This window comes from Hydra vulgaris, chromosome 07, assembly GCF_038396675.1.
Source record: "Hydra vulgaris chromosome 07, alternate assembly HydraT2T_AEP".
Taxonomy (NCBI): domain Eukaryota; kingdom Metazoa; phylum Cnidaria; class Hydrozoa; order Anthoathecata; family Hydridae; genus Hydra; species Hydra vulgaris.
Window position 1 is genome coordinate 29,392,808 of NC_088926.1, and position 27,412 is coordinate 29,420,219.

At 26.9% G+C, this 27,412-nt stretch overlaps 1 protein-coding gene across 1 annotated transcript in view; it reads left to right on the plus strand.

Moving 5' to 3' along the window:
* LOC136082393 (low-density lipoprotein receptor-like) overlaps positions 1-12,484 on the plus strand; it is a 46,289-nt gene extending 33,805 nt beyond the window's left edge. Inside the window, exons 4-5 of the mRNA XM_065801582.1 lie at positions 11,945-12,013; positions 12,302-12,484. Coding sequence (XP_065657654.1) covers positions 11,945-11,979 — 35 coding nt within the window. The 3' untranslated portion in view covers positions 11,980-12,013; positions 12,302-12,484. The remainder of the gene's footprint in view (positions 1-11,944; positions 12,014-12,301) is intronic.
* Positions 12,485-27,412: the final 14,928 nt, after the last annotated feature.

Below are 27,412 nucleotides of genomic sequence, written 5' to 3' on the forward strand. Positions count from 1 at the left end.
CACTAAGTTAATATGTTTATTTAAAATAAAAATAGTCCAAATCTTTTGTAGTTGAAAAAGTTATGTAGATTTTGAGGATTTTTAAAGTATTTTTGAAAAAAAAATTTGCAAAAATTTGACAATTTTAAAGTCATTATGAATGGTTCTAGCAACCTTGCCTTCATCTCTAGTAATTAAACGGATACATTTTTGAGTAGAGTAAAGCACCTATGTTTCAATAATAAGCTAAAAAGAAAGTTTAGAAGCTTTGACTTTTTTGTGACTCTTAGCCTAGGAAAAAAAATTCTGGCCCACTGTGTAGTGCTACACCAGGCAACTTGTGCATAATATAGGTAGAAATGAATAAAATACAAATAAATATACTTCAAACATGAAAAGGTTGACGCTTCAAATAAATTTAGTGGCTGGCAGTTAGTCAGATTGACTTTCCCATTTTTACGGGTCAAATTTCAAAAACTGAGTTTGGATTTTAAACATTTCAGAAAATTGAAGTAAGAAGATTTTTGCAACGTTTGGAACAGACTTTCCAAAATGGTCGATAATTAGAAAATTATGCTAAAGTAAAAATTAGATAAGTGTTTTTACTAGTTTATATATATATATATATATATATATATATATATATATATATATATATATATATATATATATATATATATATATATATATATATATATATACATATATATATATATATACATATATATATATATATATATATATATATATATATATATATATATATATATATATATATATATATATATATATATATATATATATTCTACAACTATTTATAAGACCACAGTTATAAAACTAGTTAGCTGGAGCAGTATTTTCAAAGTCGATAGAATTAATTTTAATTTTGAAGCTCTTGATATTTTTGCCATTAACGACGTCATACGGTGGGTTATTCCAATTATTAACAACCCTGAGTGAGAAAGAGTTTTTACGGACATTGAGTTTACACATTAGTTTGCGTAATTTAAATTCGTGACCTCGAGTGTAAATATAGTTATTAATTAAAAAGAAACTTGGTTTATCAAGGCAAAACAAATTGTTTAGAATTTTGTAACAGGTAATCATGTTTTGCTTAAGGCGACGAATTTCTTGTAGTTCCAAACCACGAACTCTAAGTCTATTAAAATATGAAAAATTTTTTAGGTTAGTGATTCTCTTAATAAAACGTCTTTCACTGCTTTGTTCATGTTAGTGCGGTTTGGCGACCAATCCGCAAAGTAATATTCTAAGATTAGTCTTTTGTAGATGATGTAGGATTCTACAATAACACATGGGTTGGGACTTTTAAAACATTTAAGGATTAAATACCCTCGAATGTGTGATGCGCTGACGATGTTTGAAATATGACTATTGTAATTTAAGAAATAATTCATGGTCAATTCAAAATCTTTTGGGTTTGTAGACCAAGTTGAATTATGATATCCTAATTGATAGTTGTAATTTATATCTTTACAAAATGAAGTAGGAGCTATTCTATGAGTAAAACACTTATTATTGGCTACTTTTAACTGATACTTTTTTGACAAGAGATAAACTTTATAAATGGTAACAGCAAGATCATGACTCTAATTGGGATCTTTAAACGAACTATATAGCTTGATATCGTCAGCAGATAACATTAGAAAGCAATTAAGACCTTTTACTATCGTAGATCATCAATATATAACAAGAATAACGCAGGACCCAAAACGCTACCTTATGGACTAAAGGGTGCTGGTTGGATTGGATAGTGAATTTCCAAGCAGAACCCTTTGATAATAAATTATGATAGTTAATAAAAATAGTTAATAAATTTTTTTTTGAAATAGAATACCTCCTACTTAAAAAATAATTACAAAGTGTTATGTATTAAATGTATTATCATTAGCTATGAATACTTTGCCTAGATGTTAACGAAAATGAATTTATTGAAAACTCTTTGCAAAGAGAGTTAAAGTTGTATAGAACTGCCAACCGGGCACACCGACGTCCATAGTACGTCAAAGGACGTCCAAAATGATTTGTTCAAACGTCCAAAATGGATGTTCATTAGACTTACCAAATAAAACAACTTTCGTCCGTCCATTTCGGACCTCTAAAGTACGTCCAAGGACTTCCAAAACTGTCCGTTTGGAGGTCCACAATAGACGCAATTGGACGTCCAAATTTTATTCAACTTATTCTCTTGCTGACTCCATTTCTAACAACAATAAAAAACGGAGTCTTGATTTAAGAAATGAAATCTTTTTTTTTCCCACAAGGCCTAAATTTATAATACACGTGATTAGGGATTCTACACGTGTGGCAATCCTCATTAAAATAATAATAAGGCTATTGTATAAAAAATTAAATCCCAGTATTGAGACAAATCATTACAAAAAAAAAAAGAGTAGTATTTTTAACAAAATTAATATATAAATACAATCTAGCAAAGACATTATTTTTTGGCTCGTTTTAATATGTCGCTAATGGCACCCTAAATGTTGCTTGCATCATAACCAATTTTGTCATTAGCAATAGTATCTAAAGAAATAATATTTTTCACAAAATTGTCTGTCAATCATAGTGCATGTTGTAGAAAATCAAAAATAAATAATTAAATTCAAAAGCAATGTAAAGAAACTTTGCTTTTTAACTTAATTGCCAAAAAGTCAACAAACTAAAGGACATCCACAATAAAAATTTAACTTAAAATACTTGTTTTTACTTTCGGAAAGACCTATTTAAATAGTTTTAAAAATTATAAAAATAAATTTAAAGCATGATTAAATATTGAACCAAATTTAAATAACATAGAGTCGCAATATATTGTGAGCAAATAATTGACCTTTTTTTTACAAGTTATTATAAGTACTAATATATATATATATATATATATATATATATATATATATATATATATATATATATATATATATATATATATATATATATATATATATATATAAATTTTAATAAAAAACACAATATTTTTTATTCTTGACATGTTTCGTAGTCTTACTACATTTTCAAAAGATTTAAACTCTTCAAAAAGATTTAAACAATTAAAACTCTTTCAAAAAGATTTAAACAATTAAAACTCTGGTAAATAAATTTAAAAACTGAAGACAATACAGAGAAAAATTAACGGACAAATAAACTTGTTACAAACCAATTAAAAATTATATTACAAATTATGACAAAATAAACTTCCTAATATTAAAATATTAATAATACTAATAATATAGTAAGTTAGATATATAAATTTTTAACATAATGAGATGTTTGTTTATTTAAATAAGGATTTTCCCATTTAATATGAAGTGCTTCTTTTATTTTTAATTTATTAATGGCAGAGGCAGTATCTAAAATCTGAAAGCAATCATAATTAGTTAGTGTTTTACAATTAATGGATGAATTTAAATGTTTAAAAATATGCGATTGCTTGTCACTCGTAAGGTGCTCATTTATCCGTGTTGCCAAATGTCTGGAGGTTTCTCCAATATAACTGACGTTACAGCCAGCACAAGAAAATTTGTAGACAACAACCAATTATTTCAACAATTGGCACATATAATTATAAACTTGCTAAACATCTTTTAGATTTATTATCTCCATATTTACCAAAACATTATACCACTTTTGAGTCATTTTCATTCGTTGAAGATTTAAAACAAGTTGACGTAACTAAAAAATTTATAGTTTCTTATGATGTTGAAAACTTATTTACTAACATTCCACTTAATGAAACAATAAATGTAGCAACGGAATTGTTTTTTAAAGATGAAAATTGCTCAAAATAATTTTCTAAAACTCATTTCAAAAAATTACTTCAAATTTCAACGTCAGGTTCTCATTTCTTATTAAACGGAAAATTATATAATTAATTAGATGGCGTTGCAATGGGTTCTCTTTTAGCACCAATTTTAGCTAATATGTTTATCGGTTTTCATGAACAAACGTGGGTTAATAATTGCTCATCCTCCAAACCGATTTTTTATAAACATTATGTGGATGACATTATAGCAATTTTTAATTCAGAGTTTGAAGCGCAAGAGTTGTTTAAACATCTCAATAGACTACACATAAACTTAAGATTTACTATGGAAAAAGAAAAAGATAACCAAGTTCCATTTTTGGATGTTCTTATTAATAAGTCTAATTCACTCTCTACATCAGTTTATCACAAAAAAACATACACGGGTCTTTTACAAAATTTCTTTAGTTTTGTCCCTTCATGTTACAAAACTGGTTATATACGTTGCTTGATTGATCGAACATATAAAATTAACAACACGTGGTTTGGATTTGATAAGGATATAAAAAATCTTTCTTTAGTTTCAAAAAATAATCAATTTCCGCAAAAAGTTATCGACACTGAAATTAAATTATATGTTAAAAAGAAAATTATTCCACCTGTTATAAATACTCTTGATAATACTAATATAAGATATTTTAAGCTTCCATTTATTGGATTTTACTCAAATTTTACTAAAAGTAAAATTGATAAAATTATTAAAAAGTATTGTAAAAATGTAATAATCAAATTTATATTCACAACCGATAAATTAAAAAACAATTTTTGCATAAAAGATCCACTTCCTAAGATGCTTATATCTAACGTTGTCTACAAATTTTCTTGTGCCGGCTGTAACGCCAGTTATATTGGAGAAACCTCAAGACATTTGAAAACACGGATAAAGGAGCACCTTACGAGTGACAAGCAATCGCATATTTTTAAACATTTAAATTCATCCATTAATTGTAACTAAAACAAAACACTAACTAATTATGATTGCTTTCAGATTTTAGACACTGCCTCTACCATTAACAAATTAAAAATAAAAGATGAACAAACATCTCATTATATTAAAAATTTATATATCTAACTTACTATATTATTAGTATTAATAATATTTTAATATTAGGAAGTTTATTTTGTCATAATTTGTAATATAATTTTTAATTGGTTTGTAACAAGTTTATTTGTTCGTTAATTTTTCTCTGTATTGTCTTCTATTTTTAAATTTATTTACAAGAGTTTTAATTGTAAATTAAATCTTTTGAAAATGTAGTAAGACTACGAAAAATGTCAAGAATAAAAAATATTGTGATTTTAATTAATGTTTTTACAAATTTATTGCTAATGCTAATAAAGAAAAAAAAAAACAATATATATATATATGTATATATATACATATATTTATATATATATATATATATATATATATATATATATATATATATATATATATATATATATATATATATATATATATATATATATATATATATATATATATATATATATATAAATATACATATACAAAGACGTTTTTACGCGAGGCCGGAGGGGGATATAGCCCCAGGCGTCAAGTTTTGACAGGGCTCTAGCCATCAGAATTGTAAAATCTTAGTCGTTAAATAGTAATTTTATATTATTTTTACGAAAATTTTGTATTATTATTATGTCCAAATCATAGATTGACTGAAAGAGTTGCTTTTCTTCCTACAAGTATACGAGCCCATATTTTTTTTAAATAAGAATATTTCCATTGGAAATTCATCTTTATAAAAATTAAAAATATGTATGGTTAGCAAAAGAAAGTATCATTCAAAAGGCAATCTAAGCTCACTTGGAAATTATAAATAACTATGCGCGAACTATTCTTGTAAAAACTTCGTATTGGTAAAAAAAGTCACGTTGCTCAGTTTGACCCTTTTTTGAGGGTCCTCTCTTTTGTTATATATAAGCAGGTCATAAGTATAATGGCAGATTTTTTATACAACAAGTAGTAAAAAAAATTAAAAAAGCTAAATATTTTTCCATTAGTATTGAATCAACTTCAGGTTACCCAGTGAAAAATAAAACCGCGTCCCACATGGGTTCCGCGTGGGTTTCGTGTGGGATTGATGGGATTTACGTGGGACGGATTTTCCCATGTGGTATCCGTATGGAAATTTGTCACCTTAAACCCATGTGGGTAATCCCACATGGGTTACATGTGGGAACCATATGGTATTTACACACATGGGAAATCCCACGTGGGTTTCCTGTGGGATTTGCATGGGAATTAATTTGAAAGTTGGAAACTAAAAAAAAAACTTAAAAAAAACTAAAAAAAGAATTTTTAAATCGACATTGCATCGCGTTACGTTTATATTGTGTGAAAATAATTTATATTTATATAGAGAATGGCAAGCAAGTATGTAAGTACCACGAATAATGTTTATCTTTCTTTATAGAAATAAGATTAAGATTTGTGCAAATAGACGTATTATTAGGATAATATAATAGTTATTTGAATTTAGATTTTGAGTAAATTATTTGCAAACAATTAACTGATGCAAGTTGAAATGTTGTCAAAAACCAATCTTGCATGCATGGGACACTGCAGTGTCCCACAAAGAAATGCAGGTTTGAAAGTCAAAGAATTCCCAATTTTCTTTATTAAAAAAAGAAAAAAATAGGATGGAGATGGGTTTCTGTAACTTTTTTTATGCTCCAAAACTTTTAACTTTAGATATAATAAGGTCCTTAAGACTTAAGGCACTTACGAACTACATTGAGGAACAAAAACAGGATATTTACAGAAACTTCAATTTTTAATTTGGAGTACCACAGTGTTATTGGGAATAAAGCCTCTGGGTCCAGTTTTCAGAGTAATATGATCTAAAGTAATGTTTAAATAAAATAATATGCTTTAAAATGCATATAGTTATACATATAACTCCTGATAGTTAACTATATGTATAACTAGTTATACATATAATTTGTTATAAAAACTTATTTTTTAAGGTTATGCTTGAACAAATTAGTACCAATTAATTCAAATTCAAGATTTAGTTAAAGTTCAAGTTAAAGTTCTTATTTATTCATTTTTTTTTATTAATTTTATATTTATTTGTTCAAATTTATCAGTTAGTACTATTTTTTACAACAGTAAGAATGTTTATCATTGTTGAATGTGATTTTATTAGTAACTCAATTTTATTTTCAACATATTTTGACACCCTTTATCTTTTAAATGATGACAGCTTTACTTTTCTATTGATGTTAAATTTATTACGTTTCAATAACTCAGATTGAATCTTAACTGAATTATTGTAAGCTTTGTAGGGGTTTGTTGTATATCAAATGGTGTTGTAAATAAAGTAAAAGTTATATATGTATGTATATATATATATATATATATATATATATATATATATATATATATATATATATATATATATATATATATATATATATATATATGTATATATATATATATATATATATATATATACATATATATATATATATATATACATATATATATATATATATATATATATATATATATATATATATATATATATATATATATATATATGTATATATATGTATATACATTTATATATATATATATATATATATTTTTAAATGAGAAATAATGCAAATTGATTACTTATTTTACCTAAATCATAGGGTCATCTGTGCATAATGATGTTAGATGATGACCCGTTTATTGAACACCTTCACCCTTTATCAAACTCAGTCAATTTTTTGCCATATCCCATTGAAAATGTTGTCAGTTTTTGTTATCATATTATGATGGTATATCTGAATTGTTAATATAATATAAAAAAAATGCATATACCATCAATTTTTTTCTGGTTCAATTATACATTTATTCTCAACAGTACTAAAAGTAAAAAAAAAAAACATAAATTGTTCTTTAGATAAGCAAGCTAATTTCTGAATTTAGATTGTTTTTCCTATGATCCTCTACAGTTTTAAACAACAAAAGTAAGAAGTTTTTAGACCACATTGTTGGTGTAAATACCTCTAATTTTATGTATAAAATTTTATGTATAACTAGTTATACATATAGTTAACTATCAGGAGTTATATGTATAACTGCATGCATTTTAAAGCATTTTATTTAATTTATATATTACTTTAGATCATATTACTTTGAATACTGGACCCAGAGACTTTATTCCCAATAACACTGTGGTACTCCAGATTAAAAATTGAAAAGTTTCTGTAATTATCCTGTTTTTGTTCCTCAATGTACTTCGTAGGTCCCTTAAGTTTTATGAACCTTATTATATATAAAGTTAAAAGTTTTGGAGCCTAAAAAAAGTTACAGAAACCTCCCTATCTTCCCCCTATTTTAATAATTTTTTTTAATAAAGAAAATTTGACTTTCAAACCAGCATTTCTTTGTGGAACACTGTAGTGTCCCGTGCATGCATGCTTGGTTTTTGACAACATTTGAACTTGCATCAGTCAATTGTTTGCAGATAATATACTCAAGAACTATATTCAAATATCATATGAACATGTTAGAGAATGTTCATATGATATTTGAACATCACAAATTTAATAATATTGTTGTGATATGTTATATAAATAATACCATAATAGATTATGATTTGAAAATAAGATAGGATATGAAGGCAATGATCAAAGAATAAATTTACTTATAGAAATTTAGATGTTTGTTTATTAGTTTCAGAATATTATATTATGTGTAACCCCGGCCTTCTATAATAACAGGCCTTGACATCGCGCAACAAAGTTGATAAACTGAAGGCCAATTCTTAATACTGTGTTTACATTTTCATCTTTTAACATTAGACGAAAGTTTGTGTTCACACTTTTTTAATAAATCTTTAAAATTTGATTGGTTTATAAATTAGATAGCGCAACTTCAAGACGATAACCTTGTAAGGTTCAAGGCGTTACATTGTAAGGTAATAATATTGTCAAACTAACGGTTGGCTTTTTTAATAATTAAAATGCCTTTAAAATGCTGTGTATCTCTTTGCAAGTCGAACTATCTCAACTTCAACAAAAATATCAATTTATACAACTACAACTACAATATCAATTACAACTACAACAAAAATATCAATACTCAACTACAACAAAAATATCAATTTATAAATTCCCCAAGAATCTAGAGGAGAGAAAAAGATGTAGTGAAGCTATCCCAAGAACTGGTTTTATTGTCACAGACTATACAGCAGTATTTCAACTTCATTGGCCAAATGAAGCACCTTTTGAAAGCAAATATGGGAAGCAACGACCTTTAAACCCACCATTTTAAAAATATTCCGCCTAGTTGTTTAGCCACACCAGCAAGTAAAGTTAGAAAAACTGTAACTTCAAGCGGTTTTCGAAGCATTTTACCAGATGAGTTAAATGATTTTCTGAAAGAGGATGAACTTATATTTGATGATATTCAATCTTTGTTAAGTGATAATACCGATGTTATTGTTTTCCAGCTTAATAACAAAAGTTTACACATACAATCGAAAATGTACAAACTTGGTGTTCCATTATTTATTTTAGTAATTTTCAATGATTATTCACTTTTAGCTAACCATAATGGCACAATTTGTAATATTTCATCTTTAGCTGTAAACAAATTAAAGTTAATAAAAACAAAATCAGCTTTATTTGAAGCAGTTAGATTTTTAAAAAATAAAGAAAGTTCGCTTCAGTTAAATATTCTATTCGAACATCTTAATGCTATGAGAAAAGTTAATGTTGGTGAAGTTTTATATACTTCAGATATTATATGTAGAGCATATGAGTATTTTGCTATGTGACGAAGTTTATATGACTGTTTGTGTATTGACTACAAGTTGCCAAGTATAAGGACATGATTGACTTCAAAAATAAGCTCAATGGAGGACCTAAGTTTCATAAATAGTGTTTTTATGAATTTAAATACATTGAAAAGAACTTCCATACTACTAATTGATGAGGTCTATGTCAAAGCTTCATTACTTTACCAAAGAGGTGCTTTGTTTGGTCAAGCAGTAAACTACCCTGAAAAGTTAGCTAAAACAATTTTATCATTTATGATTAAATGTCTTTTTGGAGGTCCAGAATTTATATGTAGAGCTCAACCTGTTGCAAATTGTTCTTCTGAATTTCAGTTTGCTCAATGTCAACAAATTGTTGATACGATAAATAATATTGAAAATAGTAAGACACTGGTAATAATTACTGATGGTAACCGTGTAAATCAAAGATTTTTTGGAATGTTTAAAACAGTTGATAGTAAACCATGGTTAACAACATCAGGTATATATTTATTGTATGATTATGTGCATCTCTTAAAATCTATATGAAACAATTGGTTGACAGAAAAGACTGGCGAACTTCAATTTTTGAACAATAAAGAACTGGCTTTGGCTAAGTGGAGTGATTTAGAAACTTTATATAAAACTGAGTGCAATAGTCTTTTTAAACTCTCTAAACTCACAGCTAAATCAGTTTATCCAAAACCAATAGAGAGACAATCTGTAAATTTTTGCTTGTCTGTTTTTTGCGAAGAAACAGTAGCTACATTAAGAACGCATCCAGAGATTGAAAATAAAGCATTTGAAGGTACTGCTGTATTTATTGAAAAAATATTTTTTTTTCGAATGTTGTTAATGTCAAAGCACCTGGTGCTGGCATTTGGTTTAGAAATGAATTATGCGGAGAAATCCACTCAGTTGGTGATCAACAGTTACAACTGTTAAGAGATATTGCTGAACTGTCAAATTTTATGAAACCTACAGGTAAGCGTGTAAAACAGCTTACGCTAGATACTAGCAATGCAATAGCGCATTCATGTTATGGCTTTATTGATCTCGTAGAAACTTTGTTGAGTAATGGAGCAAAGTATGTCTTATTAGGTTGGTTTTCAACAGATCCACTTGAAAAAGCTTTTTCTAAGCTTTGACAGGGATCTGGAGGTACTTACTTTATAAATGCTAAATCTGTAATTGAAAAAATTAATATTCAACATACTAAATTGATATTACAACTTGACATTCCTGTTGATGGTATCGATGGTCATACTTGTGACATATGTTTTAGAGATATTTCTACTGATGAAAAAGAACTTCTGGATAATATACATGATCTTGAAAGCTCAGTTAATAAATCTACATTAGTGGCTATAGTTTACATAGCTGGCTATGTGCAAAAAAGCGAAATAAAAATTTATGATGATTCTACCAATTATTATTATAAATATGGAAGTTATCTGTATAGCTTAAACAGAGGCGGACTTGAAATTCTTTCTGATACTCTAGTCTAATGGTTATTATTTTGCTTTTTTTTTTCAAGGTGCTACTGACCCTTTATGCAGAACATTTTGTGTTACTCAGTTTCAGTTCATTGCTGCTAAATATAAATTTAAAATCACAAAAAAACAATGCAGAGTATATTCTAATATTCTGCTAAAGAATTACTCTCTAATTACCACTCCCAAAATACTAAAGCTATCATAATTTATGTGAAAATTAGTTTTGTAATTTGTTATGCTATTTACTTGTTATGTTTTTTATTTTCTCATTAGCCTATATGTCTCAATATGTTTGGATTTGTAAATATTTACCCTGTTGAGATATATTGATAAAACTTTTTTTTTGCTTGAATTCAACTTTTTGATTTTTGGTTGGTGTTTTTTATTGTTGGTGATTTTTATTGTTACCATTTTTAGCAAGAAAAAATTAAAAATACAGTTATCTTTCTAATATATAGATATATACTTTGTTATAGTTCTGCTTGTTATTGATACTATTTAATATTACATAAATATTCTTAATGAAATTTGAAATACGAAAAATATGATTATCTTTTAACAATTTTTTGGTTTTCTTTTTATATTTCCGTCTTTACTAGAGATTATTATTAGAAAACATAGACTGCCATTACACCCTACTTAATATAAAAATATATCAATATAAGTAAAAGTGAAAGTTTAATCGGCCTTCAGTTTTTACGGCATTTTGCGCGATGTCAAGGCCTGTTATTATAGAAGGCCGTGTGTGTGACGAAAAAGTAAAGATACTTTTGCATTCAGTGGCTATTGCACCTAAGGTTTATATCATTGAAAAAGTAGGTTTTTACATTTTTGTTTTTGTTTTTTTGTTTAACTACTTATCCTAATTGATCACTTTTTTTCAGGATTCTCCTCATGGGTTCAAGCTCATTACGCATAATATGTGTTCAATTACCCATAATACGTTAGTCATTGTAAGTAATAAATTAGAAAATAATTATTTGTGAAATATTGTAGTCACTAATGACTTCAACCTGGCTAATAGTTAAAATTGCTCTCTTTCTCTTTCTCTCTCTCTCTCTCTCTCTCTCTCTCTCTCTCTCTCTCTCTCTCTCTCTCTCTCTCTCTCTCTCTCTCTTTGTCTCTCTCTGTCTCTCTCTCTCTCTCTCTCTATATATATATATATATATATATATATATATATATATATATATATATATATATATATATTTATATTTATATATAAATATTTTTATTTTTAGAATATTTTTGAATAAAGTTAGAAGATACTAAAAACCTTTGTATAATGCAAGCAGAAGCGAATTAAATAACTCAATCGACAAAAAACGTCGTGTAAATCTCAAAAGAAAAAAAAGTATTTTTAATATTCATTTTGGATGTATTGATTAATAGCATTTATTTTAAAATAAATTCATTTTGCAACACGTTTTTTAATTTTATAAAATTTCGTTATAATAGTTTAAGGTAAATCCCACAGGTTATAAGTGGAAAACATCACATGTAAAAGATCAAAAATGCTACACATTTTGAATACCAAATGGGATAAAGTAGCAAATACCAGATTAAGTTAAGCCTCTCTGAAAGCTTTGATGATTAATTTTAAATAACTATTCAAGTAATTTTTAAATTAAAAGAATTTTAAAAATTATCATAGAAGCATTCGGACTTTCATTTGTCTAGTATTGACTACTTTTATACCATTTGGATTAAAATATGTGTCATTTAAGATCTATAACATGTAGTATTTTCCGCCTATATCCCATGTAGGATTTACCGCATAAAACCCATGTGGGATTTACCATATGAAACCCACATGGGACAAAATAATAATCCCCATATGGGTTACATATGGTAAAAACCCACGCGTATCCCATATGGGATTTACCATATGGAATCCATGTGGGATTTACCATATGAAACCCACATGGGACAAAATAATAATCCCCACATGGGTTACATATGGAAAAAATCCACGCGTATCCCATGTGCGCTTTTTCACTGGGTATAGCCGTGCAGATTTACTGTGTTCATTGTTCGCTATGTTCAAAACAATGGCTGCCCGGTAGAAGAATTTTAAAGGTTTATACCCAACTCTGGTCATAAATCTGAAGAATTAGCAGATGCCATATTTTCAGTTTTAGAATTGCATGGGTTTGGTATACCAATAGTCGTGGTTATGATTACAATGCGTCTAACATGTCTGGTAGGTACAAAAGACTTCAAGCTCGCATCAAAGAAGTTAATCCTTTAGCTACATTTGCTTGGCACACTTTAAATCTTATTGGTGGATACGCTATGGACTGTTATAGAAATGTTTCAGAAATTTATATTTTGCTTCAAAAAATCTATAACTTTTTCAGTGCTTTTATTTTTCATAAAAAACACTTCAGAACAGTTTAACAAAAACAGAAATAGTATCACTTAAAAGATATAGGATACCAGGTGGTAAGCTAGATCTGATGCAAAAATTAGTTAAAGAAAAAACTGAAATGAAAAAATTATGTCTTTTATCAAAGATAATAAATTAGAAGATCAGAAGCTAATGGACTAATCTTGAAACGATTATAATGGCCGTATTAAGAGGTAAAATAGAGGTGATATATTAAGAGATGATATATTAAGAGGTGATATATTAAGAGGTGATACTAGAAAAATTCAACAAAAATAGCAAACAATTGCAGTCAGTTAAGATTGATTAAGAAACAGTTGTGAGTTTATACAAATCATTAATTAGATATATATTAGATCTGATTTGATTGTTTGATATCTATAAAGAGAGAGAGAGCAATTAATAAATTGGGACACAAAACAAATCGAAAAAGACGCAAAAGAAAAAGAAAATTAACTGCAGATGAAAAAGGAGAAGGAGAAATAAATTTTGAAATTCAAAACTCTTTAAGGAAAAAGACATGTTATGCAATTATTGATAAAATACATTCTAAACTAGAAAGAAAAAAAATTGTGCTATTATACTTTTCGTTTCAAATAATAAAAAAAAATCTTTCGACTTTATTTGCTAACGAGTGTATACAATTGTATACAAAACAGTGTATACAAAACATAAGGCCTGAAACTGAAGTAGATATTTGTAAAATGATCGGAACAAATAAACTTCAAAAACAATATAACTATTCTTAATGCTATATCTACTATAAGTAGATATATCATTAAGGATATATATGCTGCTCAACGTCCAATTGTTCAGCCGAGAGAACTTTTTTAATATTAAAAATGCTAAATTCTTGTTTGAGGTAGGGAATGAGAGGTGTGGATATCTTAATAGGTTAGCAATTCTATCTGTTGAATCTGCACTTACCATCGATATAAACTTTAATGACAATATAAATAATTTTGGAAAACAATACTCAAGTAGAGAATTATATATACTTTTTAATGTTAAGCAAGTTTAATTTAATATTTATGTTTGTAATGAAAATGTTATTGTGTTTTTAATGATAAAAATATAAATACCTCTCTGCATATATATATATATATATATATATATATATATATATATATATATATATATATATATATATATATATATTTTATATATATATATATATATATATATATATATATATATATATATATATATATCAGTAAGATTTTAGGTATAACTATTAAAACCCCTTTGAAAGAAATGAAATGTAAAAAAAAAAAATAATTTTTGTAATAACTTTGGAAATAACAGTTAAATTTGTAAAAAGTATTGAATACTTAAAGTATTTTTGTTCAACAATATTGTTGATTAAAAGTAATTATTACTATTTAGTATTGTTTATTCAACACTATTACAAATTTTATGCATACAATTTTAATTTTTAGTTCAGTTAGACTGTTTTTATAGTTTTATCATAAACTAAAAATATAGTTTTTGATATAACTGTCTTTATAAAAAAATAAATAGTCTAAGTTTTTTTAAATTTATAATTTCATATAAACTAAAACTAAATATAAATAAAATTGTAATAAAAAATCTAAGAAGTAATCTATCATTGTAATAATAATTAATTAATGATTTTCAATATAATAACTCTTTATGAAACCGTTAGTTACTATTATTTAGATTTTAATGTTCTTTCAAGATAAAATAAAAAATGGCGCACGCATTTAACAACTACCAAAAAAAATGTAATCAAAATGTTAACCAAAAAACTAAATATTTTTAATCAATACTAGTAAAATGTTCATTTGGATCTGTGTTTTATTATATAAAGGCGCATTTCCGAATGTAATTCAGACGTCTTTTGAACGTTCCACGCTGACCAACAAAAAATTATAATTTGGTTCCAAAAAGGTCTAGGACGTTCAGAACGTAAACTGAACGTGCATTGTACGTCTTTTGTACATGCAGTGTTTGCTGGGTCCTCATGCAAAATAAAGCTTTGTTTTTTAAAAAATGTGCACAATTGTGCCTTTTCAAAAAATGCGATTTTGTAAAGGTTGATTTTGTGATATAAATTATGTGGAAACGAAATTCGTGAATGAAAGTTTTATAACTTTAATAACACTACTCAACATTTATGTTATTAAAATGTTTAACTTCAAGCCAAGATTGTTTGAGATAGACATATTAAATTGTTATCAATCACTAGTTAATTAAATTTTTTTCGATAAATTTTGTCTAAATTTTGGGAAAATATAAACCGAGGTTCATTAATTAATATTCAACCAACAACAAATTAAAAATAACACATTTTTTGTAACATATTACGTAATAAATTTATGTAATTATAATATATTTATATTATTTACATTTATTCAAAATAGGTTTTCAACAGACTTTTCTGTCACAGCAAAAAAGTGAAATAAAGTATATCTTTTATTATCTTTTTTAACTTCCATGAATATCTCTTTGTTTTATTCTATGATATAAAGCTGGATAATATCATATTCAATTTACAAACATGTATTTTACACATGGTGTGACATGCATCAAAAGATGTTGCTTAATGTGTAACTTTAAAGAGTTTTTGCTCAATCGAAACAGATTTTTAATTGTTAAGTGAAGCTGATGGAAACAATATTTAGAAGTTCAGTTCATGCAACTGTAGTCAATGTTTCTAATATATCTATTGTTCTTAATGTGCTTTACCAATGGAACTCAACCTGTGTCTTAGAATTATAAACCAACTTTTGAAATCTTCCCTTGAAATTTGCCCACGTTGGCCTGAAAGACTTGTTAAACTAAAAAATTAGCAGCAAAAATTTCATTGGGTATAATTTGCCAAAAATAATATAAAACATTTTTAACGATTTGGCCAAACAAACCAACACAACTACATAAATATGCTAGATGGTTGCATGGTTAATGAGATATTGTGCTTGCTCACACAGCTCGTACCATCAGAGCATGGATGTAAGAATGCAAAAATGATTTTTTTGCTCTGGTCAACTTGTTTACCAGATTTGAAGCCTTTGACACTGTTAACCATAATACTCTTATAAAAAACTGGAACTGTATGAAATACTAAAAATAACTTTTTATGTTATAAACAATACCAGTCAAACAGAAAACAACACATAATGCATGTAGCAAATGAAATAGAAAAATCAATCTTAGACTCGCTAATATTCCTATTCTATATAAATGATTTATATTTAGCATCCATAATTTTAAATGTTGTTTTGTTTGCTGATGACTTGAATTTTTTTACTTAAGCAGTAATATAAAAGATCTGTTTAAAATATCTAACGAAAAATTATTAAAAATAATTAACTGAATTACAAATAATAAAGTTTTATTAAATGTTGAGGAAACTAAATATATCTTGTTCCACAAACCTAGTAGGAGAGATAACCTTTCTTTAAAAATACGCAATCTTTTTATGAATAAAACAGTTGTTAAAAGAGGGTAAACTGTTAATTTTCTAGGGGTGATTATAGATGAAAATATATCATGAAAATATCATATTATATCTCCATAGAAAACAAAATCTCCAAAAATATCTCACTGTTGTATAAAGTTAAACCATTTCCTAATATTTTAGTTTTTAAAAATTATATTCTTTTCAATCGTTCATTGTTACCTTTCCTAATGCAGTATTGCATTGGGAAGGACCATATATGGGAAGCTAAAAAAATGATATAACAAACAAAATCACGCATGTAGGATTATGTATTGTGTCATCAGAATTGTTTTTGGTGAATCTCTTTCAATAGAACATAATGCACTTAATGTTTTCAAACTTAATATGCTTTGCTTCTTAAAGCATCTTTTAAAGCACTGTATATAAGTTGCCGAAATTTTTTTTTGGATTTTAGGTTCGCAATACCATGGCAATTTTGCTTTTAGGGTATCTAAGGAAAAAGCAAAAAAAAAAAAAAACTTCAATGTTTTACATCTTGAGCTAGCGCATACCTATTGAATACCTGAATAAATATAGGCTTTATAATCCTTTTTCCAAAAATGGAATAAAATAAATTAGTTATATAAAAAGTAGCTTGGACAATTTAAGATTAAAAAAGTGTTGAAATGATAAATAAATAAAATATTAAAATTGCAGAAATTGCTTATAGTAAAACTACTTTTTTTTACGTCTGGCACATCACAGTTAAATGTTTGAAAGTTATTAAAAGTATAATAGTTTTCTTTCTTTTTTTATATCTAAAATCATCAGTATTTAAACAACAAAAAAAAAGAAAACTAGAATTAAAACTTAAACTGAAATGAATGAGAGCTGTAACTAGTGCTCGCTGTTGATTATGAGGCAGAGCAACAAGAGCCATTGTGCTAGGGGTTTTGCAAGACTTTGGTATTGTTACCAAATATAATTACAAAAATAAAGATAGAAGTTAAAAAATATGAAAAAACGCATTTCCCCTTCAAATAGAGAACAACAACAAGAAAAAGAAAAAAATGTAAGTAACTATTCACACCTTCAAATGCAGAGCAAGAGCAGGAACAACCGACTTTAATGACTATATTTTGATGGGTGGAAGTATAAAACTTTGTTTCTGTTATAAAACTTAGTTCAACAAGGTTTTAAACAACTATAAATTTAATGCTGTTAAATTAGGCAGCACTTTGGAAAATGTATCTGTTCATCTGTATCAATTAAATGTATCAGTTCAAATGTATCAGTTGAAGCTGGCACACTTCTTCACTCAAAGTGTTTAATAAGTAAAAATATATACCTACGACTGTATTTGAGCATTTAAAACCCAACAGAGGTTTTCAAAAGAGAAACCAATATCGTAAGTATGTTCTATTCTTTACACTATTTTTATATGAGCAGTGGTGAGGAGTAAAATTGCTCAACCAAATAATTCATTTTTTTGTAAAAAATACCTAAGCTAATTATTTGTTTTGTTTTTACAAACCATTATCTTTTTAATTGTTAGTTAAATTAAAAGAAACTGACCTAATAATGTATTGTCTGACTGAAATAAAATCTTCATTGAAAATTAAAATTTTAAAGTCCAGTCTTCATAAAATAATTTGGTTTATTATCTGGCTATGCTAGTCCTCGTATTTTGTGTCCTTGTATGATTCTAGATAATTAAAAGTAAATACTTTACAAACAGTTGCAAGTACTTGAACATGTACTTGAAGTGGTAAAATTCCTGCAGGATGTATTGTTAAAATTTTACCAAACAGTAGAGCAATAAGTAAAACTTGAAACAGCTACCCTCTGTAATAAGACAGTTTTCTATAATTCTCGAGATAGCATTGAAATAGCATTCAATCAAAATGTGAAGATTATCTTTAAAAATAGTAATTTAAATCAATCTGATAAACAGTTTTAAAATAAAAATGATTATTTATTTTATTTATTTACCATTCCTATTGATTATTCTACTCAAACAGATTCTAGCTACTTAACGTAGAAACTATTTTATATAAATAGACTTGATTATATAAGAAAAATGATAAAAAGCGTATATTTGCTCAAATATTCAAGTCTGACGCGCTAGCTTCAGACGTAATGGAACTATGTCTGGAGTAAAGTAATGGATTTTTTTTTTGCATTTTCTTATAAACAGTATTTATAATTTCACACATAGCCGAATTTTCTTTATTTTTTCTACTTTCAAGTTCATATTATATTAAAATTATATACTATATGGCAACAATTTGTGTAGTAGCAGGTTAAAATGGCTTTGAATATTGAACATTTTTGGAACTATTTCCCTAAAGTTGCACTATTACCTCTATACAAAGCACGTTTATTTAATTCCTATCCCATGGTTAAGTTACAAGTAATTATTTATTAGTGTTAAATTTAACGAATATTTTTATCAAACTTTTTTATAGTAATTAAAATGCTTCAAGAAGACCTAATAGAGCACTGTCAAGTAATAACCAGAAAGTTCACGGCCACTGTTTTACCCAGTGCCGGCCCGAACAAATGCGGGGCCCGGTCCAGGATAACCTTGCGAGGCCTTAATATTATTATAGTACATATATGAACACATATATGAATTTTTACACATATTAGTTGTATGTGGACTATATTTTAGTACACGTTGAACAATTGCACTAAAAATAGTATAATTATAAGTCACTAAAAATATTATAAATAAATAAACTAACATTTCAGTTATTAAAGTTTTCTTTAATAAATCAAATAACAAAAATAGAATTATATTGAAAAAATATGGATATATTTAACACAAAAAATTCCAAGTTTATCTCCTTGCGTGCATTATGGCAAACTTGGAGATGATATCATCGTAACTTAGTTTTTTGGCTTTTTCTGATTCTATAGACAAAATTGCTAATGAAGTAAATCTTACGGCTTATGGTAGAACTCAAATAAGTTTTTATTAACTTTCTTTTTAAAAAAGATCTCTCTGCTGAAGTGAATGTAATTGGTAAAGTTACTATAACTTTTGGCGCAGTAACAAAATATGATATAGCTCAAACGGATTACTTTTTAATAAATATTGCAGTATTTGTAATATTCTAAAGTTGAAAGGCAAAACACGACGATAGGTTTTGATTTCATTACATAAATCAATCAAATCGATATCATCTTGCATTGCCATATATAAACCTTTACAATTATTTTATTTAAAAAATATTTTAGAAGTTCATCTTCACTCATGTTTTTAATGTTATACAAACTATATAAAAAACCATACAATATTTCATGTTCTTTATAAGGTTTAAATCTACTCGTGAATGAATTAATCGCATTATCAACAACGACAAGAAAGTCTTCAATTCTAAAATATTCTTCACTCGATAAGAAATTCTTACAGTTCTTTGAATCTTAAATTTAGGCAACACTTGTACTTCTTCAGCAAATGTCAAAAGAGCAAAACAATTGAATCCCGTTTCACGGTGTTTTTCAAAAAGTTCTAAAAGTTCTTTTAAATGTGTATTTGCTATGGTGATATCCATATTGGAATATTGAAAAATCTAGCTTATGATATTTACATCATTCAATATTGCATATTAAATTACCACACTCAATATAAAATCAAAAGAACAACGTTTATTTCCAAATGCTTATATTTCCAATCTTATTTTTACGTCTCTTGTGTGTTCAAGTAGATGTTTTAAAGCTAGAGAAAATTGTGGTATTTAAATCTTATAGGTTTCACGTTTTCCAGACTGCATTCCCATCTTGTTTCTGACAATGGTTTTGGAGTAAGTTGCTTGACATAAATTCTCAATATATCCCAGCGTTGCACAGAATATGCAAAAATGTTATACAGCCAATGTAATGGACCTTTCGAAGCGTGGGGCCTTTGGAAATGCGGGGTCTTGTGTGAGTGCACTGCTTGCACCACCCTCAGACCGGCACTGGTTTTACCAATGTCGCTAATTGGGACGTTGTCTCAAATTTCTATAACACTTGAAACAGTTATTTAATTCTGATGCAAACGTTGAATATGCATTTGTTAAACTTTAAGGGTGTATGATTGCAAGTCCTTAATGGTGATGACACTTTTATTTTATATTCTATGTTAAACCTTTTTTTATGAAACTTCATATTTTATATTCTTTGGTAAAGCGTTTTTAACTCAATGTCTTGGTTATTTTTATCGGTTTACAGCTTTAAACAACAAAAGTTGCCGTTGCATTTTTGCGATAGTGTGGTTAAATAGTTGCATTACATAAAAATGTCTTGTTTTGGTGCGATAAAAATTTTCATCAATCTTATAAAGCATCATTTGCTTATAATTTTTTTCTGTTTGTTTGAATGCTAAATGTTTTACAATTATTTTTTTCTAAGTTACTGGGTGCTGATAGATAAACTCATTCGTTTTATTTAAGCCAAGTTTTTTAAGCAAGTTCAATAATGTTCTGGTTTTGAATAATATTTTCTGTCAACTAATATAAGAATTTTAGTCCAAAGTTTTAAGAAACAAATAAATTCAAGGTTGAATAGTTTAAATAGATCTGTGCCATAATCAGTTAATATTTATTTTAATACTTATGTCTCATAAAACAAAATACATTTTTACAATTTAATAGTTAAGGAAACGTACTTTTTTTGCAAACAATCTTAATTTATCGTTTAGTCAAAAGAACGCTTATAATGAAATTGAGTTTTGTTTGTCAAAATTTTTAAAACAATTCTATTTTGAGTTTTTTGATGGGTCTCTATATAATCTACTAAACTTAATGAATCTCAAAACTTTACTCAACTGTTCTTTATAAGAAAAATCAGATATACAAATAAAAATTAAAAAAAAAACATTCGAAAGATATTAGTTGTGGGAAAATACCTCTTTTTGTCCGACAAAATAAATTTTCATTTTGAGTTTGTATTGAAAAGTATGACTAAACTTTTTTAGTTATTTATTGTTACTACATGGTTTGCCAATATCGTATTGTAATCACATTATGATTCTTACGTTAGTTCAGCTGAGAGCTAAATTATTTTTTCCTACTATTTAATAGTAGCTAATCATCGGTTAGCCACTTTTGGCGGCTGCCACTACACAGTGGGCCAGTGACTGTACTAAAGTATAAAAGTTAGTTTCCACTCGTCCGTTTTTATACGGGAACGGGAAAGGGAACGGAAAAATAATCACGTGAGCATGCGAAGTTTTTCTTCGGACATATAAAAACTTTTAATACGCATGCTCACGTGATTATTTTTTTCTTTCCTTTCCCGTTCCCGAGAAAAAACGGATGAGTGGAAACTCGCCTTAAATACCAAAATCAGAATTTTGATGTCTAAATGATTGCAACCCATTATAAAGATATTATAAAACAATTTCAAAACGTTTCTATACACTTAAAGTTTTAATGAATATACTAATACTGTGGTTGAAGTAGACGCAAATGTAAATTAGAAAAAAAAAATTGTAAAGAGAAAAATGTTGTTTAAAAATTCGATGGAAATAATATTTACATAAAATATTTCGCTTTTTAAAATATTATATTATAACTCTATATATTATCTAGATTTTAAAAGTTGTTAGACTAAAATTAGTAAGTAACATATTTATAGCAATTTTAATTATGCTTAATATGTTATAATTTAATGTCTAACTTTAGCTTTTAATTGACAAAATATTTTTTTTATTGCTGCATCTTGCTTTTAAACTCAGATATTTTAAAGCTTATATATGTTTGCTTTAATAATTTCATAAATATGGATGCCACTAGGCGCCACTTTGGTTTTCTTTTAATTGGACAAAATTTTAAAAAACGTTGAAAACATACCAAACGTTTTTCTAAACATATATATATATATATATATATATTTATATATATATATATATATATATATATATATATATATATATATATATATATATATATATATATATATATATATAAATATATATATATATATATACCCTAATTTAAATTTTGTTATTGTTAATTTAGCATTTGTCAAACCAAATGGATTTAATAATGCACTTTGGTTGGTTTGGTTGTGGCTACTCATTTTAGATGTTGAAATGCTGTTTTTATTTAGGCCTAATGAAGGTCACAAGAAAAAAAACTCACTTATTTATTTTACTCAACAGTCTGCCAATAAATAAAAAAGATTAGAGTATACTTGTATACGGCTTTATTAAAAAACAAGATTTGGTGTTCCAAAGCGAAAAGTTTGAGAGTCAATTTCAAAACATATGCAACAATTTAAAATAATTTATAAAACTTATGCAACTAATAAAGTTAGTCGAAAATTAGGTTACCATAGCAACTAAAAAAAAAATACATTCACCGTTCTAAAAAGCGCGACCTCATATTGGTACTTGTAAAGTTTGGTAAACTCGTAAAAATATCTGCAAATACCAAAACTAGATTTTTGGTATCCGAAATTTAGAATCCATAGCAACGAGTTAAATAAATAACACTTTCATAAGATGTGCAGACATATTGTTTCTCATCCTAATTCTAGTCAATGCAGCCCTAAAATTTAATTAGATATGAATTTTGACCAGCAAATGTGAAATCTGGCCACTGCTCACTAATTGTCCACTAAGTAAACGATGAGCAAAACTGCAGCAATCCGCTCAAAATGCCTATATTTGATCACTAAAATTCCGCTATAGAATGTTTTCTAGGATACCTTTTAAATAAACATTTGTGTGATTGGGTAAGTTATTTTCTTTATCACTGAAAACGAAATCTTTTACAAGAGCTTTGTTAAATAAGACCAAGAAGTTAATTTTTTAGGCTCAAATTAATTATTAACACAAGTTATGCTTTGTTGTGAAAGTTTCAAATTTTTAAAATAGATATGAGCTGATAGCGATTATCTAAAGTTAGAACTAAGAAAGTATAGGAGAGAACTTTAATAAAGAAGTAGCAAGAAAAAAATATTACGCAAATATTTCAACATTGAAATTTTTAAGTAATATTTCTTTTAATCAATTACAAATTGGCGTTCGGGCTCTAAGCCTTAAGGCCTTAAATCTCATAATTTGGATCTTTTTTAAATTATTTTAGATATAAATGAATGCGAGATAAAGGAAAGAAATCCATGTTGGGAGTTTTCAAATTGCGAAAATACTCCAGGAAGTTATAAATGCTATTGTGATGAAGGTTACACGATGGGTGATAATAACGCAAACTGTGTTCGTAAGTTATTATTTATTCAATTAAAAACTTAATACAATACTACTGTAATATATAAAAAGTAACATTTTTTTGAAATGATAATTTTTATGTATTATTTTAATACAATAAATTATAAAAAACAATTTTTAAAAAAGTTATTTTTTATTATATTACTGTAATAATACAATACACAATATTTTATACTCTAATCTTTAATAAAAAAAAATATGTTTAACGAAAACGATAAACTGATAAAATTGTTGTTGTTTTGTAAACAATTTTTCTGTAAGTTGATGAATAAAAATTAATAGGTTTGATTCTGTTTTAAAAAGTACTTTAAAAAGAAAAGTTCTTACGATATTTTAACAATAGATATATTAAAAACAGAAATGAATAACCATTTAAGAATAAAAACTAAATTTTAGGTAATTTAAACTAAGTTCTAGTTGACGCAGGCTATTCTTGTAAAGTGACAGCAATAATTACATGTTTTACATAACGTAGCTGCTAAAGACTTCGTATTGATTATTTTATGACGAGATATTGTTTTGTGTGTTATGTAAAAATATGGACAATTTTATCAAAGTTTTTAAATTATTGCAAAGCTCACTAAAGATCAAAAAAACTTTAAACTTATAATTTTTTTACAAATTTTTTAATATAGTCTCAGTTAACTAAGTATTACAAAACTTGATTTATTTAAGTTTGATTTAAAAAAAATTGTTAGCCTATAGAATGATAGTTAAGCTTCGCGATGTTCTTAATTGATATTAATTATAATTTATATTAATTGATATTAACTAGCCATTAATTACATTTTTTTGCAATTTTTTTTAACAAAAAAGTTTTTATTTTGTTTCAAGAAAAATATGTTTTTTGTTTCCACCTAAATTTTTATATTTTTTCTCTTTGGAATTATTAATTGGAGAGATATATTGACCACTTTTGGTTTGTTTTTGTATGTTTCCGTTATATTTTTATAAGTAAATAAAAACTGCTTATACCTTTATCATTTTAATAGATTACAATTTAGATGGTTTCCATTTGCATTAAGTATCTAATTTTGGCACAAACAACATTTATAATAATAGTTTAATTGACAAAATCAGTATCTAAAACCATTTGAATAAGTTTGTTAAGAGTTCTTTTCAGAATTCTTGTTTCTTTTCTTGAACTCTTTAAGTCTTCTTAACTTTTAATCTTCACTTCTTAACTTTTAAGCTTCACTTCTGAACTTTAAACCTTCACTTCCTAAGTTTTAAACTTCACACCTTAAATTTTAACCTTTACTTCTCAACTTTTAATCTTTACGTCTAAACTTTTAACCTTCACTTCTTAACTTTTAACCTTTACTTCTTAACTTTTAACCTTTACTTCTTAACTTTTAACCTTCACTTCTTAAATTTTAACCTTTACTTCTTAACTTTCAGCCTTCAATGAGAACCATTTCGAAAAATTTCATTTTAAGTGTGCGAACCAATGATAGGTTGATTAATTCTTATTCTTCTTGGTATGACAACTTACTATTTGATGTATCACCTTGGCAAAGGGATTACGTATCCAGTCTTATGTTTCTACGTTTATTGATGGAAATTAAAATTCAATCTTTTCTGCTAATAAAGATAAATGCTCCGTTGCTTCTGAAATATTTTCGTCGGTAGTGTTATCATTAAGAGAAGGAAAGATATCTACTTTCTTCTTCTCCAACGCACGGTTTTTCCAAAAAATAACTTTTTTCAGAAAGTCTTTTAATTTGTCGGTCGATATTAAAAAATTTTCTTTTCTTCCTTGAAGGCTGGAATTAACACAATTTATATAATCAAAAATATCAGCTAAATATGCCAATTTAGCACACCAAATGTCATTTTGAAGATATTCCACAAAATCATTCATATTTTCCTTTTTGAAAAAGGTCATCAATTCATCCCTCAGTTCTAAGAAACGACGTAACACTTTTCCTCTGGATAACCATCTCACTTCAGTATGCAAAAGCAAAGATTTGTGCTTGGCTTCCATAGAGATGCGAAGATTTTTAAAGTCGCGTATTTTCAAAAGTCTCGATTTTATGAAGTTTACCATATTTACAACTTTGTCTACCACAGATTTTAATGCTACTGGTAATGATTTGGACACCAGAGATTCTCTATGCACAAAAACAGTGAGTAGGTATAATATTGGCGTTTCTTTTCTTAGGGCGAGTCACAAACCCTTTTAATGAGCCTACCATTGATGGAGCACCGTCTGTACAAATTCCCACACACACAACTCCCATGATATTTTGAATTGTTCAAAATAGAAAAAAATAGAATCAAAGACATCTTGTCCTGTCGAACGTTCGGTAAGCTCAAGACAGCATAGAAATTAATTCACTATTTCGTTTTCATGAAGGAAACGAACGAACCCTAGTATATGAGCTTTTTTACTTATGTCAGTGGACTCGTCAATTTGCAGAGTAAAATGCAGTATAGAAAGCTTTTCGGCAACTGTTTCTCGATATCATCCGACATATTTTTGATTTTATTTTTTATTGTATCATTTAAATGAGGAATTTTTATTATTTCCTTTGTTGCTTCATTGCCAAACATAATTTTAACCATTTCACAACATGCAGGTATAATTAAAGACTCTACTATAGTATGTGTTTTTAACTAAACAGCAATCATTTCAGCAACCTTATATGACGCCAACTGTGCCTTATCGGAAATTATCACAGCTTTTTCAAAATATTTTACTTGCTTAGTTTGCGTATCTAACAATCGTTTAAAATAATCTTAAGTTTTTGGAGCAAGGTTGGCGCAATTTGTAGAAAAGTGACAATTCAACTTGTTAGGAATCATCGCGCTGTTGGATAATTTTTCTCCACATACAATACAATGTGGAATGTGATATTCTTTCTCACAAATGTACGTAAATCCAAAACTTAAGTATTCTTCAAAATACTGTCGATTAATTTTTTTCTTTTAATCCTATCGTTTGTTTCGGACCCAATATGTGCAGCAAGAGCATTACTACCGCTTCCACTTGTTCTCGGTCCATTTTTAGTACTTTGTTCTTCCGAATCATTCGCTTTCTGTTTGATAAGAAATTTGTCCAAGATTGGGTATTACTGTAAAAACCAAAAACGATTTAGGAATTTATACAAGATTAGCATACTTAACTACTGAAAATGTTGAAATATTAAAATTTTTAAAGAACTTAGATGTACCTGATTTAAATGGTTGGAAGTTTATTACTTTAATGGATTGACGCTGAGATGGTAGCAACATGTTAAAGCAATAGTTTTCAACTTGACCCCAAATTTGACAATAAAAGCTAAGATAAGATTGGAATAATGCATTGTAAATATTATTTAGTGTAACTTTATCAAATT